General features: G+C 39.2%; 1 protein-coding gene across 1 annotated transcript; it reads left to right on the forward strand.

The window, feature by feature from the left end:
* The first annotated feature begins 10671 nt into the window (after positions 1–10671).
* On the forward strand, positions 10672–14779 carry rsph3 (radial spoke head 3). Its single transcript, XM_073855629.1, has 9 exons — positions 10672–10907; positions 11993–12080; positions 12540–12681; positions 12859–13004; positions 13282–13485; positions 13642–13804; positions 13926–14012; positions 14347–14423; positions 14701–14779. Exons 1-8 carry the CDS (start codon positions 10795–10797, stop codon positions 14400–14402), a joined length of 999 nt encoding a protein of 332 aa, XP_073711730.1. The 5' UTR covers positions 10672–10794; the 3' UTR covers positions 14403–14423; positions 14701–14779.
* The last annotated feature ends 225 nt before the right edge of the window (positions 14780–15004 follow it).

Below are 15004 nucleotides of genomic sequence, written 5' to 3' on the forward strand. Positions count from 1 at the left end.
ATGCACAATCGGCGGTCCTTTATGCAAAGGTTTTATCAGTATGTGTGTTCCCTGGGTTTGAACCAATTACATTTTTCACTGTTAAAGGAATAGTCTACTCATTTTCAACTATTTTATGGCGTAATAGCACTTTTGGGAGTACTTCGACTCGCCTGAAAAGTCCGCTCCCCTTCTCACTCTCATAATGGGAGAGGGAGGGTGTTACTGCGCCAAGTCGAAGTACTCCCAAAGTGCTATTACGCCATAAAATATAGTTCCTCTTTTAAATCCGCTTAGAAAAGCGCTACGTTTTATTTTGTACCACCAAACTTGCTCGTATAACTACTCGTCTTAAATAGGAAAAACGTTGATGTATTTGGTCACTTCTAACTTTATCTCTAAATGGTACCATTGAATGAATGGGGCTAAGCTAAATGCTATCGAAGCATCGCAGCGCGCTCCAGCGCTTACGTGCACGCACACAGATGATAGAGGGATGTATCAACAATTCTTAGTTAAGGTAATAACATATTTCAATATTGAAAATAAGTAGACTATTCCTTTAATGCAAAGCTCTGAGCTATACAGGAGAAATTTTATATCGCAAAGAAGAATCGCTGAAGTTTAAAACATGCTTTTATTTCCTTTGGTGAAGTATATATCATCTAGGTCTTGCAAAGTGAGTCAAGGCCACTGGTTTCTTTTAAAAAATACACACCTGTTTAGCTCATGATGTAAAGATCAGTTTTTGTTTTGATTAGATGTAGGGTTTAGATTAGTACTGTTTTTTAACATGTATGTTGGTTCAGAACCAACTAAAGTTGTTTTGTCAGGCAACACATCTTACTTGGAAAAAACACAGGGGCCCTAGGATACCATTTTTGGTACATTTTACTACAAACATAGCATGGCGAGAGTGATTATTATTAGTGCTGGGGTGAAGCAAGGGCAATTGTTACATGACGAAACAACTGAGCCCTAAAAATGTTAAATGCAAAGATAAAAATTCACAGGTTTATAAATACAGTGCTTTACAGTTGCTGAATTATGTAATGAGTTGAACATATGCATAATAAATATTAAGTAGGACAAAACTTGTTATCGAGGGGCGGAGCAGTGTCATTTCCGAAGATGGCTAGTTCACAATACATTATTTTGTAGCTAATTGACGAAGGTATTACAGAATGGGGGCAATAGATTTACTTTATCTCAAACTTGTGCCAACAACATGAATATGTATTCAAAATGTCTTACTTAAATGTGCACATATATTATGCTATTAGAAAGGTTAATGCTTTTGGGAGTCCCCAACAACAAGTTACATTCACCGGCAGATCATTCAACAGTTGTGAAACCGCTCCAGAGAAGGTACGCGATAGTGTTTTTTCCCTTTTTGAGATGGCACCACAAGCCGTCGCTTGGTGACACAGCGCAGGGATCGAGAGGGTACATAAGGCTGTTTAAGCAAGTGAAGGTAAGGGGTTGCTGACTCAGTGGTGGTTTTAAAGGCCAGGAGCAGAGCTTTAAATTTGATGCAAGCTGCTATGGGAAGCCAGTGTAACTTGACAAAGAGAGGAGTGACATGCGCCCTCTTTGGATCATTGAAGGCCACTCTTGACGCTGCATTCTGAATCATCTGTAGGGGTTTGGTTTGGTTGTGCAGGCTGTAGCGCATTGCAGTAGTCCAGCCTGGACAGGACAAGAGCTTGGACTGGGACCTGCATAGCATGCTCATTTAGGAAAGATATTGTAGAGGATTAATCTACAAGAGCTGGCGGTGCTGGCAAACATGCTCTGTGAAGCTAAGCTGATCATCAATGACCACTCCCATGTTTCTGGTTGTCCTGGAAGGCGTGATGGTCGAGGAACCTAGCTGATTGGAAAGGTTGTGATGAATGTTTGGTTCAGATGATATGACAAGCAGTTCTGTCTTCGCAAGGTTAAGCTGGAGATGGTAATCCTTCATCCAAGGTGACATGTCGCTCAGGCATGCTAAGATGCAGGCAGAAACCGTGGGATCATTAGGGTGGAACAACAATTGGAGTTGAGTGTAATCCGCATAGCAGTGGTAGGAAAAGCCATGTTTTTGAATGACAGACCCCAGGGATGTCATGTATATCGAAAAGAGCAGTGGTCCAAGCACAGAGCCTTGAGGCACGCCGGTATCGAGACGTTGGGGTTTGGAGACGTCACCTCTCCAGGATACCCTAAATGACCTACCTGAGAGGTACGACCATAAAAGCGCTGTGTCGGAGACACCCATAGCCATGAGGGTCGACAGGAGGATGTGATGATTGACTGTGTCAAAATAAATCCAGTAAATCAGCACAGAAGATTTGGAGGCTGCCCTTGCCTGCCTTAGGGCTTCAATGACTGAGTGCAGGGCAGTCTCATTGGAGTGATCGCTTTTGAAACCAGACTGATTGCTATCCAGGAGGTTATTTTGTGTGAAGAAAGAGGAGAGCTGGTCAAACACCACACGTTCAAGAGTCTTGGCAATGAAGGGAAGAAGAGAAAGTAGTTCCCTAGCATAGCAGGATTGAGTGTGGGTTTCTTCAGCAGTGGGGTTATCCGGGCCTCTTTAAATGCTGCAGGGAAGGTGCCAGTGGAAAGGGATGAATTGATAATGTGGGTGAGAGCAGGGATAACCGATGGAGAAATGGCCTGAAGGAGATGGGTGGGTATGGGATCTAGCGTGCAGGTAGTCAGATGGTTCGAAGCAAAGACCTTGGAAACATACGCATCAGATAGGAGCAAGAAAGAGGGAAGCGAGCATGCCTTAGAGGTTTGAACATGTGCAAGAAGCAGCGGCTCGGACTGCTGAAAGTTTTCGTTTTCTTCACAAAGAAGGAAGCAAAATTATCAGCCATTAAGTCAGATGAAGGTGGAGGGCAGGCGGACAAAGAAGAGTAGAGAAGGTCTTGAAGAGAGTGCGAGAGTCAGGTGAGCTGTTGATTTTTGAGTGATAGTATTGGGCCTTAGCAGAAGAGACATCCGTGGAGAAGGAGGCAAGAAGAGACTGATAAAGAAAGAGGTCAGCAGGATCTTTCGATCTGTGCCACTTCCTCTCTGCAGCCCAAAGTCTAGAGCGATGCTCACAGAGAACGTCGGATTGCCAAGGGGCTGATGGTGTGGCCCAGGCCGGTCCAGATGTCAGAGGGCATAAACTGTCTAAGCAGGATGTAAGAGTGGAGCATAGAGTGTTGGTGGCGTTATTTAAATCTAACAGAGAGAGTTGGTTGGGAGGGTAGAGCGTGGAAGAAACCACAGAGGATAAGCAGAGGATAAGTGGGAGGGAGAGCACATGCACAGAGTACTGAAAAACCACTGCAGTTAACCAACATAATGCTTCATCTTTCATCATGATTTCAAGTAATAAGAACGCCAGACATCCTATATTAATCAACACATTTTTTGCCAATAGTGGGGAGGTAGCAGATTAGCAGAACTATAAACATGCGTTAGCCACTTAGCTTGAGGCTGAGTTAGGGGATTAGCTTAGGTGCACACAACACAATGTTCAAAACTACATATTTAGCACACTCAACAGAACCTTCAAGCAACAGTTATTAATTATACTTACAAGTTGTGATTAAGAGAAGCAATCTGGTCCAAACAAACCAGGCACTTACCCCTAGACACTAGGAGGTAAAAATTAACTTAGCAGCTTCTCGATTTGATGTTATCCCCTGTGTTTTTGTATTTGCTGTAGAGACTATGTAGAATGCATTGCAAGTCATGACACAGCAACTTTACGGAAAAGTGATTTGAACTCTTTCTTTTGAAAGCCAATAACTTAAATTACGGTTCATTTTCAGCTTTGCAGCTTTTGCAGACTGTTCACAATTACTAATGACCACATGACACACTTTATAAAAGGTAAATCATTTTTGTGATTGCAAAATATGTGCTCTTTAAAAATACTGTGGTAGAGCTGGAACACCAATGCCATGACACCTGCTGAGATGATAAGGTCGAGGTATGCCTTTGTTGACTTTTAGCTCTTCGCACCTAGGATCTGGCAAGCCTGATCTCACATGAATTTGTATGGCTAATTCATATGAAGTAAACAAATATGTACAATTACTTAAAAAGACGAGTTTTTAGAAATAAAGTAATAAAACCCCATCCCTAATCCTTAAATCACTGGGGGGGGGGGGGGATAAAGCAAAAACGTGACAGAAATTAAATATAATTATTTTACTGTAACCATATTATCAGTGGTGTATAAAGACCATAAAAAATTAACTGTTTAATTTGTATTACATTAGAATGAGCCATTTTTATCTACATATACCGTGGATCCCATTACATGGAAGTCACCATTTTGCGCCATCATGTTTCTACAGTAAACAGACAAACTGCTCTATAGATTGCGTTTTGTCACTATGTTGTTTCAGACAATGACATGTTTGTCCTGTGGCAGCTACAGTAGCTTATCTATGCATTTCAAAATGGAGGGGTGAACTGTAGACTGAGTGTTTAGTAGTGTTTCTTGTTTAGAATTTTATTTATATCTAGTTCAGTATGGCAGGGTTCTGACAGTACAATGTATTGTGTGGGAATGCATGGTCTCAGTATTATTTGTATTGGACCACGTGTTTCCCGTGTCTCGTTACTTTTACCCTGTTCTCTTGCTTGTTTTATTATTTTCATCTGTTCCTCTCATTGGTTCTCCTTTTAAAAGTCTTTGTGCCCTTTGTTCTGTCTACTATCGTTTTGCTCCGTTTTGTTCCTGTTTTGTTCTTGTTAAGATCCTGGCTAGATAGTGTTGGGCGATATGCCCCATTTTGAGATCATCCTATCGTCAACCTGTGAGATCACCGATACACGATAGTGGGGGGGTAGTTTATTAATTTATTTATTTGTTCATTTTTTTAGTTCTTTATGACAAGTCACTTGATTGGTGGACAAAAAAGAAGCTAGGGCAACACTGTCATGACTGCAACCTTCTTAAAACTGATGCCATTAATCCATCCAGTCATTCCAGGCGCTTTAAAAAAAAATTGGGTGCCAGGGAGTGGGAACAACAAACCCACTGGTTTTCACCCTCTGCGCACCAAACAACCTCTCTAGTGCAACGAAATGGTGCAAGTCCATGTGCATTACAAGCTCTCTCGTGCATAGTGAAGCCCACAAACCCTCTCATGCGAGGAAAAGCACACAATGCACATGTTAATGTGAAACTATGATCCGCAGTCGACCCAGTCCGCGCAGTCAACCCAGCTGGTCTAGCTGGTGGCGGAAAAGCTAATGAAGCTGGTAGATCAAAGGCTGTTTCTCAATTCCAAGAACGCAAAGAACGGACTTGCGTTCTCGTGGAGATTGGTCTTGCCAGGCGACCTCGGAAGAACGAACTCAGAAGGTCGCGAGAACACAGAACGCACTTGTGAGAATTGAGATGTGTGCGATCTTCCTGTTGGTCACCTGACCTCCACAATTGTTTTGCCGCAATGACTTCTGGGGCGTTACGCGATTTCAGCCCCCCAGTGTGCACTAGATGCATCCTCGATATCAAGAACACATCCGGGTATTTTCATGCGTTCTCTGTACTTGCGTTCTTAAGAATTGGAATTGAATTTCGACATTTAATGATGACGTAGAGCGAGAACACGAGGACGCAAGACCGTTGAAGAACGCATATTGAGAAACAGCAAATGAGTCTTGATAATTAAGATAGTTAACCAATCTTTCTTGTAAGGAAAAGCAGGATACCAGCATCCAATAATGTGAACCAGTAACTGACGCTGGTGATCAATTGTGCTGCTTGGATGTGCTATGTTGTCTCCTCATAATGAAGTATAACAATAAATATTTCACAGGGCCATAAACCTTTGCAGTAATGTTCACTATTCTTAATATTGAGAGCAGTGTTGGGGAAAGTTACGTTTAAAAGTAATACATTACAATATTAAGTTACTCCCAAAAAAGTAACTAATTGCGTTACTTAGTTACTTTTCATGGAAAGTAATGCTTACGTTACTTTTAAGTTACTTTTGTGTAACTTTTTCTTATTGACTGCGGCTTGATCTCTTTCAGGCCTTGCAGGTGGCTTTTATGATTGAGAAGTTCTGCATTCAGTAATTGCATATTTCCTTGCAAAAATGTCAAGCTCTGGCCTGCCATCTTCCTTTCTGACTGATTAGGTTCCCGCTCAGACGCGCACTTTAATGCAGTACATTTTTTTACATCGAATTAATTAAACTGAAAAGTAACTCGCATTACTTTTTTTAAAAAGTTACTCAAATATTAATATGTACATTTATAAAGTAATGCATTCCTTTACTTGTTACATCAGAAAAGTAATATTATTACGTAATGCACATTACTTGTAATGCGTTACCCCAAACATTGATTGAGAGCATGTCCATTTGGTGGTTACTGATGTTATTGTAGCAAAATTGGTTGAACATTGTATTGGAAACACAAAGATCATGGGATTATACAGTTTACCCATGTATTGAATGTACTATAAGTTGCTTTGGGTAAAAGCGTCTGCCAAGTGCATGAATGTTATATGTCAAATTATGATCCTGCTACTCTGGGCATGAGATGGAAAGATATTTTAAACGTTTTAGCAGTCCCTTTAGGGAAGTTACGCCATTAAGTGGGCATGTTTGCAAAGCCTCTGGGGAGTTATTACAGACTCGTGCAAGACTAAAGTCCTATTTACTTGAATGGGGAAAGACTCTCTAAAACCACAATTAAACAACATATTTCTGACCAACAATTAAACATGACATCAACTATAATATAATGTACCAACCATTTACCCAATTTTAAGTTGATTTTATAAGTTATGTCAACTTATTACAAACCAAAACTTAAAATAGTAGGTTAAATTGACTTGCAAAACCAAGTTGTTTTAAGGTCATGCTCCATATTTTTTACAGTGCAGGTTGGCAAGAGCCTTAAAAGTCTCTGTTGAGCCCCTCCCTCAGAGTATCATCATCCTTTATCGATTGATGATTGGTTCTTTTAAGTGGAAGGCGGGACTTCCCTCACAAGAGCAGCCATATTGAGTGTTACATTGTCCACTATAAGGATTGCTCAATCTTATTATATCCAATATCTTTGGTATAATTTGCACTAAGAACAGCAAAGAGTGCTGAGAAGATGTACAACAGTAACATGTTGAGCGTAGTTTTGTTGATAACAGTAGACCAGAGACTTGATCCTGTATGGCAATTTATAGACTCTATAACCTATGCCCTCCTCCTCAGGGTTGCTCCTATATATTGCTTTTTCGTTAGTTTCAACACAGTATTGAATAGAGCTTATCATTTATTTTTCATTTGTTTTGTAAGGTCTGCTGTCTTGTTGATTGTGGTGGTTGCGCATCTACGAGTTAAGTCTTTCGGGTGGTTTCTTAGCTTAGCCAGCAAGAGTTCTTTGGTCAGGCATCTTCACCAGAAAGATCATGCTGATTGACAAGTATTTTATGTTAGCAAACATTATGGCTATACAAGTCCACCATCTTAAACAGAAGGAAATCAGCACTAGTCAGCATAAACCAACCTGGATTGGCATCGAGATTCATCATGCAGGACTATTTGTAGCAGTGCCATTCGACACAAGGTCAACATCTGCACAATATTTCACCCAAATACACTTACGTTATAATCTCTCACCATAAACGTGACATTTTAAGCCAAAGGCTCATTGTTATTTTGGATGGGAACTGAAAATCCATCATTGCCCATTTGGTTCCTCTCTGGCGGAATGAACTGCAGGAATCCACCCAAACTCATGAAGCAAATCGAATCGAAGTCAAATAACCCAGCTAATATTTGTAATAATAGTAATATTTGTGTGATTAACTTTTTTATTTTTGCAAATAGGCCTATATATAAGTAAATATATAGCCCTACATAATGCAATGTGCAATATACAGTAACACAATGTTTTCAATCTCTAATAGTTTTCTTTTAAGCTGCAATATACCTTCACACTTTTGTTGCTTTGTGTTCCTCTGATCTGAAATCTTGCTTATACCTACTGGGGTTTCAGATTTCCGTGTCTTTAAAGACGCTTTGTAATATCCAGTTTAGTTGAAAGTGCTAGAAAAATGAACCTTTATTAAATTAAATGCACTTATGCACACACAGACACCCATAAACAGCACAGTTCCCACCCGCAGCAGCTCATATGTATAAACATCACAGAATGCATTGAATCTTAATTATCAAAAATAAAGTAATGCATATTTTATGTAATAGTTTAATATGTGCACACATCTGTGGTATAAGTGTGGTAAATGCATAATGTTTACCATGCTGAACTACGGCAACAGTGTTGTTTATTATTTATCACTGCATTTGTGGTGAATAAATGATATCTGTGCGCATGAATCTTCTGTCTCTTCAGACTGAGAATCCAAAACCACTTCCTGGTGTCACATGTGTCACAAATGTCAATATTTTATGTCAAAAAACAAGCCTTCAAAGAATAACCTTAGTAGACTGGGCAAATAGCCTATAACAATAACATTAAGTAATGTGTTTATAATAAAAAGTTAATAAAAAGCCTTCAGTATAAAAATACATGCAACACACCACATAGTAAATACTCTAAATGTGTCAGGTTAACCAGGCTACTTTCATAAGTGAAAGTGTCCCAAAAAATCATAGTGAGCTCATATCAAAACATACAGTATGGAGGGGACAAACTATATAGCATTTTATATGGTTGGCCGGGTGGCAGTTTTTCAGGGAGGCCGGGTGGCAGGGGAGGCCGGGTGGCAGGGGAGGCCGGGTGGCAGGGGAGGCCGGGTGGCAGGGAGGCCGGGTGGCAGGGGAGGCCGGGTGGCAGGGGAGGCCGGGTGGCAGGGGAGGCCGGGTGGCAGGGGAGGCCGGGTGGCAGGGAGGCCGGGTGGCAGGGAGGCCGGGTGGCAGGGAGGCCGGGTGGCAGGGAGGCAAGGCACTGTTGCCTCACTGGCACTGTTGCCTCACTAGCACTTCAAGAAGGTCCTGGTTCAAGCCCCAACAACTGCAGGTGAACTTTCTGTGTGGAGTTTGTTTGCATGTTCTTCCTGTTTACTCCAGGGACTCTGGTTTCCTCCTACAGTCTAAAAACATGAAGGTTAGGTGAATTTGAGATGCCACATTCAACTTGTGTATGGATTAACCAGTTCTTGACATGAATAAAGTCATAGATTCTTGAATGGCGTTAATAACTTAGCAAAGACCAGCATAAGCTGGTAGTTGGTTTTAGCTGGTTTAAGGTAGCAGTAGCTGGTCTAAGCTGGTCCTCCCACTAGCCTGGCAAAGCTGGTGAATCAGCTTCCAGCATGACCAGCTAAGTCCAGCTAAACCAGCTTAAAAAGTGACCAAGACACAGCTAGATCAGCTTGCTACACCAGCAATAACAGCTAAAACCAAGCTGGGAGGCCAGCTAAAACCAGCTCACCAGCTTATGCTGGTCTTAGCTGGATTTTTTCAACAAACAAACAAACAAACAATAGTGCTTAATGAATTTATATAAATAGGACTAGGAAATGAAATCTGTTTTAGCTAAGCATGGCAAGCCACCATAGCTGTTTATGCAGATCAATTTTTTGTGTTATATATAAAGTGTATTGTAGATTCTTTCGTATTTTGTAAGAGTATCTGAATATGTCTCCCTCTGGTGGACACTGTGATACTGTGCACTTTATCAGACCCAAGTTTATTACCACACCGACGTTTTTGATTAATCCATTTCCCATACTATGCCTTGGGTAACATGTAAGGTAGACATAATATTTAGGATACTAGTTTTGCGTGTAAAATCATAAAGAAAATGACTCAAGGTGCTATGTTGCAGGAGGATTACAAGAAGTTTAACTGGTTGTGTAAATAAGTGATCCTGCATGTGAAACCAGCTGAAATCATTTATTAGTTATTTAGTATTTACAGACAGGGTCATATGTATTTTTGTAGGCTACATGCAAATATACATTTGAATTAAAAACGCATTGATATTTTGATACATTAAAAATTATACATTTTGTTATGTTTTTTGCACTTGCAATTTTGTAAAATCTAACCAATAAATAATTAAATATGTTTATCAAGTATTATGTCTGCCTTTTTACTCAAATGTTTATTTCAATTTACAAACGGTACAAAAGAAGATTACAAAGTAATTGACCAACAAGAAATCTTTCAATTTAAGTTAAATGTTTTTATAAGCCAAAAGTCTGTGCAGCAACATTACAATGAAAGAAACACAAAATGGGCAGCAGTTGTTATGGACATGGCCATAGATATGTATAAAGGCTAGATGTCTTACGGCATCACCTGGCGGCCATCTTACCTCAGACAGCTCGCTCACTCGTAGCATTGAGTTTAATGGTGCAGGTACTTTTAAATGACCATAACTTGCTTAATTTTCTACCGATTTTCAAACAGTTTGTTTTTTTACAAACGTTATCAACGTGGCTATACTTCTGGATGCTTTAACATGTTTCATGAATTTTTTATTTATTTTTAGTATAAGTATGCAGTGTCATAGGTACATCTTTGACGTTTATAACAAACCAAACCGTTTGAAATTCGGTAAAAAATTAAGCAAGTAATGGTCATTTAAAAGTACCTGAACCATTAAAACTCAATGCTACGAGTGGGCGACCTGCCTGTGGTAAGATGGCCGCCAAAATGCGGACGTTCCACATCTAGCCTTTATACATATCTATGGACATGGCGGCCATCGATCGCCATGGCAACAGTAACTAAAACAACCGCCACTGTAACAACTGCAGACACAAGTAGAGCAGCAGCGTTTAACCGCTTGAGCCTGCAGTCACATTCTTGATATCATCGTTAAAAGGAGAAGATGGCTACAACTTTAAAGGCACAAAACGAGACGCAGAGCGGTGTTTACACGTTCTCCAGCCGACCGCGTGCCGTTCCCAACCGAGCCAAATACAGAAACTCCGTTGCGCTACTGTGAGTCAATTCAATAACATACATTACACACTTCATTGATATCAGCAAGGGACACCTGTTATATAGCATATACGGTTAAAAGAAAAATATCGTTAAGAAATGTATTATTATTATTACATCTTTGATTTGATGTAGCCTTTATAGCTCAGTGGTAGAGCTCCAGAGTAGCCTACATATGTGAAGTTTATCTCAAAATACCATATAACGTTAGATAAGTTATTATAACATGTTAAAATTGCCGTTTTGGGTGTGTCCTTTTAGATGCAAATGAGCTGATCTCTGTACTACATGTCAGTGTCTTGGTTGGATAGTGCAGATTAGAGGGCGGTATTATCCCCTTCTGACATCACAGGGGGAGCAAAATTTCAATGACTTTTTTCACATGCTTAAAGAGAATGGTTTACCAAAACTAAGTTACTGGGTTGTTATTTGTCACAATTTTTAGGTTGATAGAAGCACTTAAACATGGATAAGTTTCATGATATGTCCCATGACATGCACAAAAGTTTTCGGTGGTCCCAGGGAGCAAACATACTGATAAAAAAATGTATGCTTTGTTATGGATAAAAGCATCTGCCAAATGCATAAATGTAAATCTGTTACTGCTTGACCAGATTTTTGTCCAGAAGTTTGGTTGAGTCAGCCAATACACAAAAAATAAATTCTTTGGCCAAAAATATGTTTTAAACATATGCAAAAAAATTTGTAGAAAGTTAAGCTTAATTAAATATATTTTTGATTTTGGAAATATATTTAGTTTTAACTTTCATATATTAACATATATTTCAAAATGTATTTAAGGGGCAAATATGGCAATAAAAATCCTGTATAAAGGATTTTTTGTATAAAACATATACATTTCAAGAATAAATGTATAAGTATGTATAAAATGTTATGTTTTTCAAAATATAATTATAAAATAATTATATATATTTCAGAAATAAAATATATTTCAGAACATATATTTCTTGGCCATTTAAAAAAATGCATTTTAATAAGAAACATATTTTAAAGCATATGTAATATTATGTTTGAAAATATATTTTTTGCTGTATGGGAGATTTAACTGGTCTGGTTAAATGCAGAAATGAAGAAGAGAGCAGTTATGGAAACATCATGTATGACCGGCGTGTTGTCAGAGGAAACACATACGCTCAGCAAATCCTACCTGTTGTGAGTATTCCTAAACTAAGAGTTTAAATCCTTTCTCAAATCAAGTGTTTGTGTGGTCAGAAAGCTTCAAACTATTTTTTTCTTCCTGTACATTGGATTGCTTAAACTGAATATGAGCACTTATTGTTCATGTTGGTGGCACATGTCATTTTGTCTTTCAGAAAAAAGGGTCAAAAATGGTCCAAAGCTGTCATGGGGACAGTACCCTTTAAAAAAGCTCCGAATATGTTCCATTTAGGTACAGATATGCATTTGGTACCAATATGTACCTCTGAGATAATAATATGATCTCTTTAGGTGTACTTTTTGAAAGGTTACCACCCCAGTGACAGCTAAGGACCACTTTTTAACCATTTTCTCTGAGAGTGTAGCTATTTGCTGTGTATATCACAATATAAGTGCCTTGTCTATAGATTATGACTAAAGGACAAATAAACTTCATAAAAATATGTTTAACAGACAACTCAACCTGATCCAATTGAGTTCCTGAGACAACAGGAAGCCAGAAGGAGGGCTGTATCCAGAAAACGATTGAAAGAGCAGTTTGGCCCAAAAACACCAGAACCACTAGAGGGCAGAACCAACATAGATGTGCAGACAGGTAGATAATAACCTCCTCAGTCTTGACTCCTGCTTTATCTGTGTACCAGCCATTATAGGATGCTGGTGATTCTAATCGGCTTTTAAACAGCACTAACCATCATAAACCAGCCTGTATTAGCATGGAAATTCCTGCTGGTGTAAACAAACTCAAGGTTCTTACTGGTTCATATTTTAGAGATGTATCTGGAAGAGCTGAGCGATCAAATAGAGGAAGTGAGCGTGGAATGTCAAACGGACATGTTCCTGGACAAACCGGCAACCCCGCTCTTCATTCCAGCCAAATCTGGACGAGATGCAGCCACACAGATAGAGGAGGGAGAGGTACAGGATGGATTCTCTTCATCTTTAGACTTTGCATGAATCCAATTCGACCACTTAATAACCAATAATGCAAATCATTTATGGAAGATGGATTTTAAAAAATAATAATTTAAAGGTGCCATGTTCCCCACGCAATGCTCTGCATTTTGCCAAATCTGTTCATTTGAGTTGCAGGGCTATTACATTGAGTTAAATGAATAATTGCGGTCATGTAACTTTACGTGTGTGTCTCATTTAAAAGGCCACAAATTGAATGCACTGTTTGTGTTGGTTGCAGTTGTTTGATTTCGATGTAGAGGTGCAGCCCGTGCTTGAGGTGCTGGTGGGTAAGACAATAGAGCAGGCTTTGCTGGAAGTGATGGAGGAGGAGGAACTGGACAACCTCAGAGCCCAATGGCGAGCGTTTACGGAGATCCGCAATGCTGAACTGGCAGAGGTACAGAGGCTGGAGGAGAGAGAACGGCGCCTCCGTGTGGAGAAGGTACAAATCAGCACACACAATGTGGCATAAAGGCATCTGGGTGATGCAGCAGTATAAATAATCACAGATTACTAAATATATAGCCCTGTCCTGCAGTTTTGAACGTACTGTACATTATAATTGGGTGGAAATATGACATATTTGTACTTTTTTTAGGAAAACCGTATAAGGCAGCAAAAGGCAGTGCTGGAAAAGGAGAAGGAGACCGCAGAGAAAATCGCTGCAAGAGCGTTTGCTCAGCAGTATCTCACTGATTTACTGCCCTCAGTCTATTCCAATCTAAAAGAACACGGCTATTTCTATGATCCTGTGAGGAGAGGCAAGTTTCAGCATGTGTACATGAACAATAGACAAACACAATTGAAATTTTATATATGTCAGCATCATGCCAAACAAAAAAATTTAACAGGTTAAATGAATGCTCATTCTGTCTGCTGCAGATATAGAGACTGGATTTCTTCCTTGGCTGATGACAGAAGTCAGCAACACTTTAGAGCAGAGAAATGTGGCCAGTACAGTGCTTGACAGTAAGTGAAAACTCTTACATTTAAATAATAGAAGTAACTTTATCTTTTTTGAAAGTTAACAACCATTGGATTATGTGCAAATGTTAATTCTGCAATTATCTCACTTTAAAAATGCTGGGTTATTTTCAACTCAGCATTGGGTCAAACAGGACAAACCCAGCCCCAGAAGATGGTTATGTTTGACCCAACAATGGGTTCAAACAACCTAGCATAGGTTTAATTGCAACCCAACATCCCTATTTGTTTAAATATAACCCAGCATTTTTTTTTAGTTTTGAGATTTGTTATGGCCTAAGAATCATTCTGTCACCATTTCTCCTTGTTCCTCCCATAGTGCTCATTCAAGACATCACTAACCGAAGATCTGAGGCTTTCCAGCTGCAAAAATAAATTACATTTACCTGGCTAGAGGTAATCAAGATCATGTAATAAAATTACCAAAAAAATCACTTTACAATGTATTGCATTTCCTTAAATTTGCACAATTATCTGCTGTTGCTCATTCATTTCCTTTAAAGTTTAAGTCAAAGTCAAGCCACTTGCTCTATACTTGATATAAGTATCCACTAGAAACAATGCCAAAAGAGATATCAGTTTAATAATTACTCAGACTGTGTCATTTAAACTTGTGTGGCAAAGAAACAGTGAGGTGAGGATTTAACCTTGTTCTCCTTTATTCTTATTTCAGATTATATCAGAAAGCTGCATGCTCAAGGAGGTTGGAAATGCATGTGGAAAAATATTAAAAGCTTCATATAATTCCAAAATACAGTGTTTTAAATTTAAATGCTTTATTAAAGATATTTGTCAATTATTATTATATACCATTAATATAATTACAACTGGTTTTAACCAGTGGTGTAGTGGAGTGCACACTCTAAGAATGGCTGGGTGGGTTGTTTTTGACCCATGATGGGTAGGTGTTGGACAGAACACACCGATTGGTTAAGATTGACCCAACTGCTGGGTTGTTGTTATATATGGTTGCATAA

This window comes from Misgurnus anguillicaudatus, chromosome 18, assembly GCF_027580225.2.
Source record: "Misgurnus anguillicaudatus chromosome 18, ASM2758022v2, whole genome shotgun sequence".
In the NCBI taxonomy this organism is placed as follows: Eukaryota; Metazoa; Chordata; class Actinopteri; order Cypriniformes; family Cobitidae; genus Misgurnus; species Misgurnus anguillicaudatus.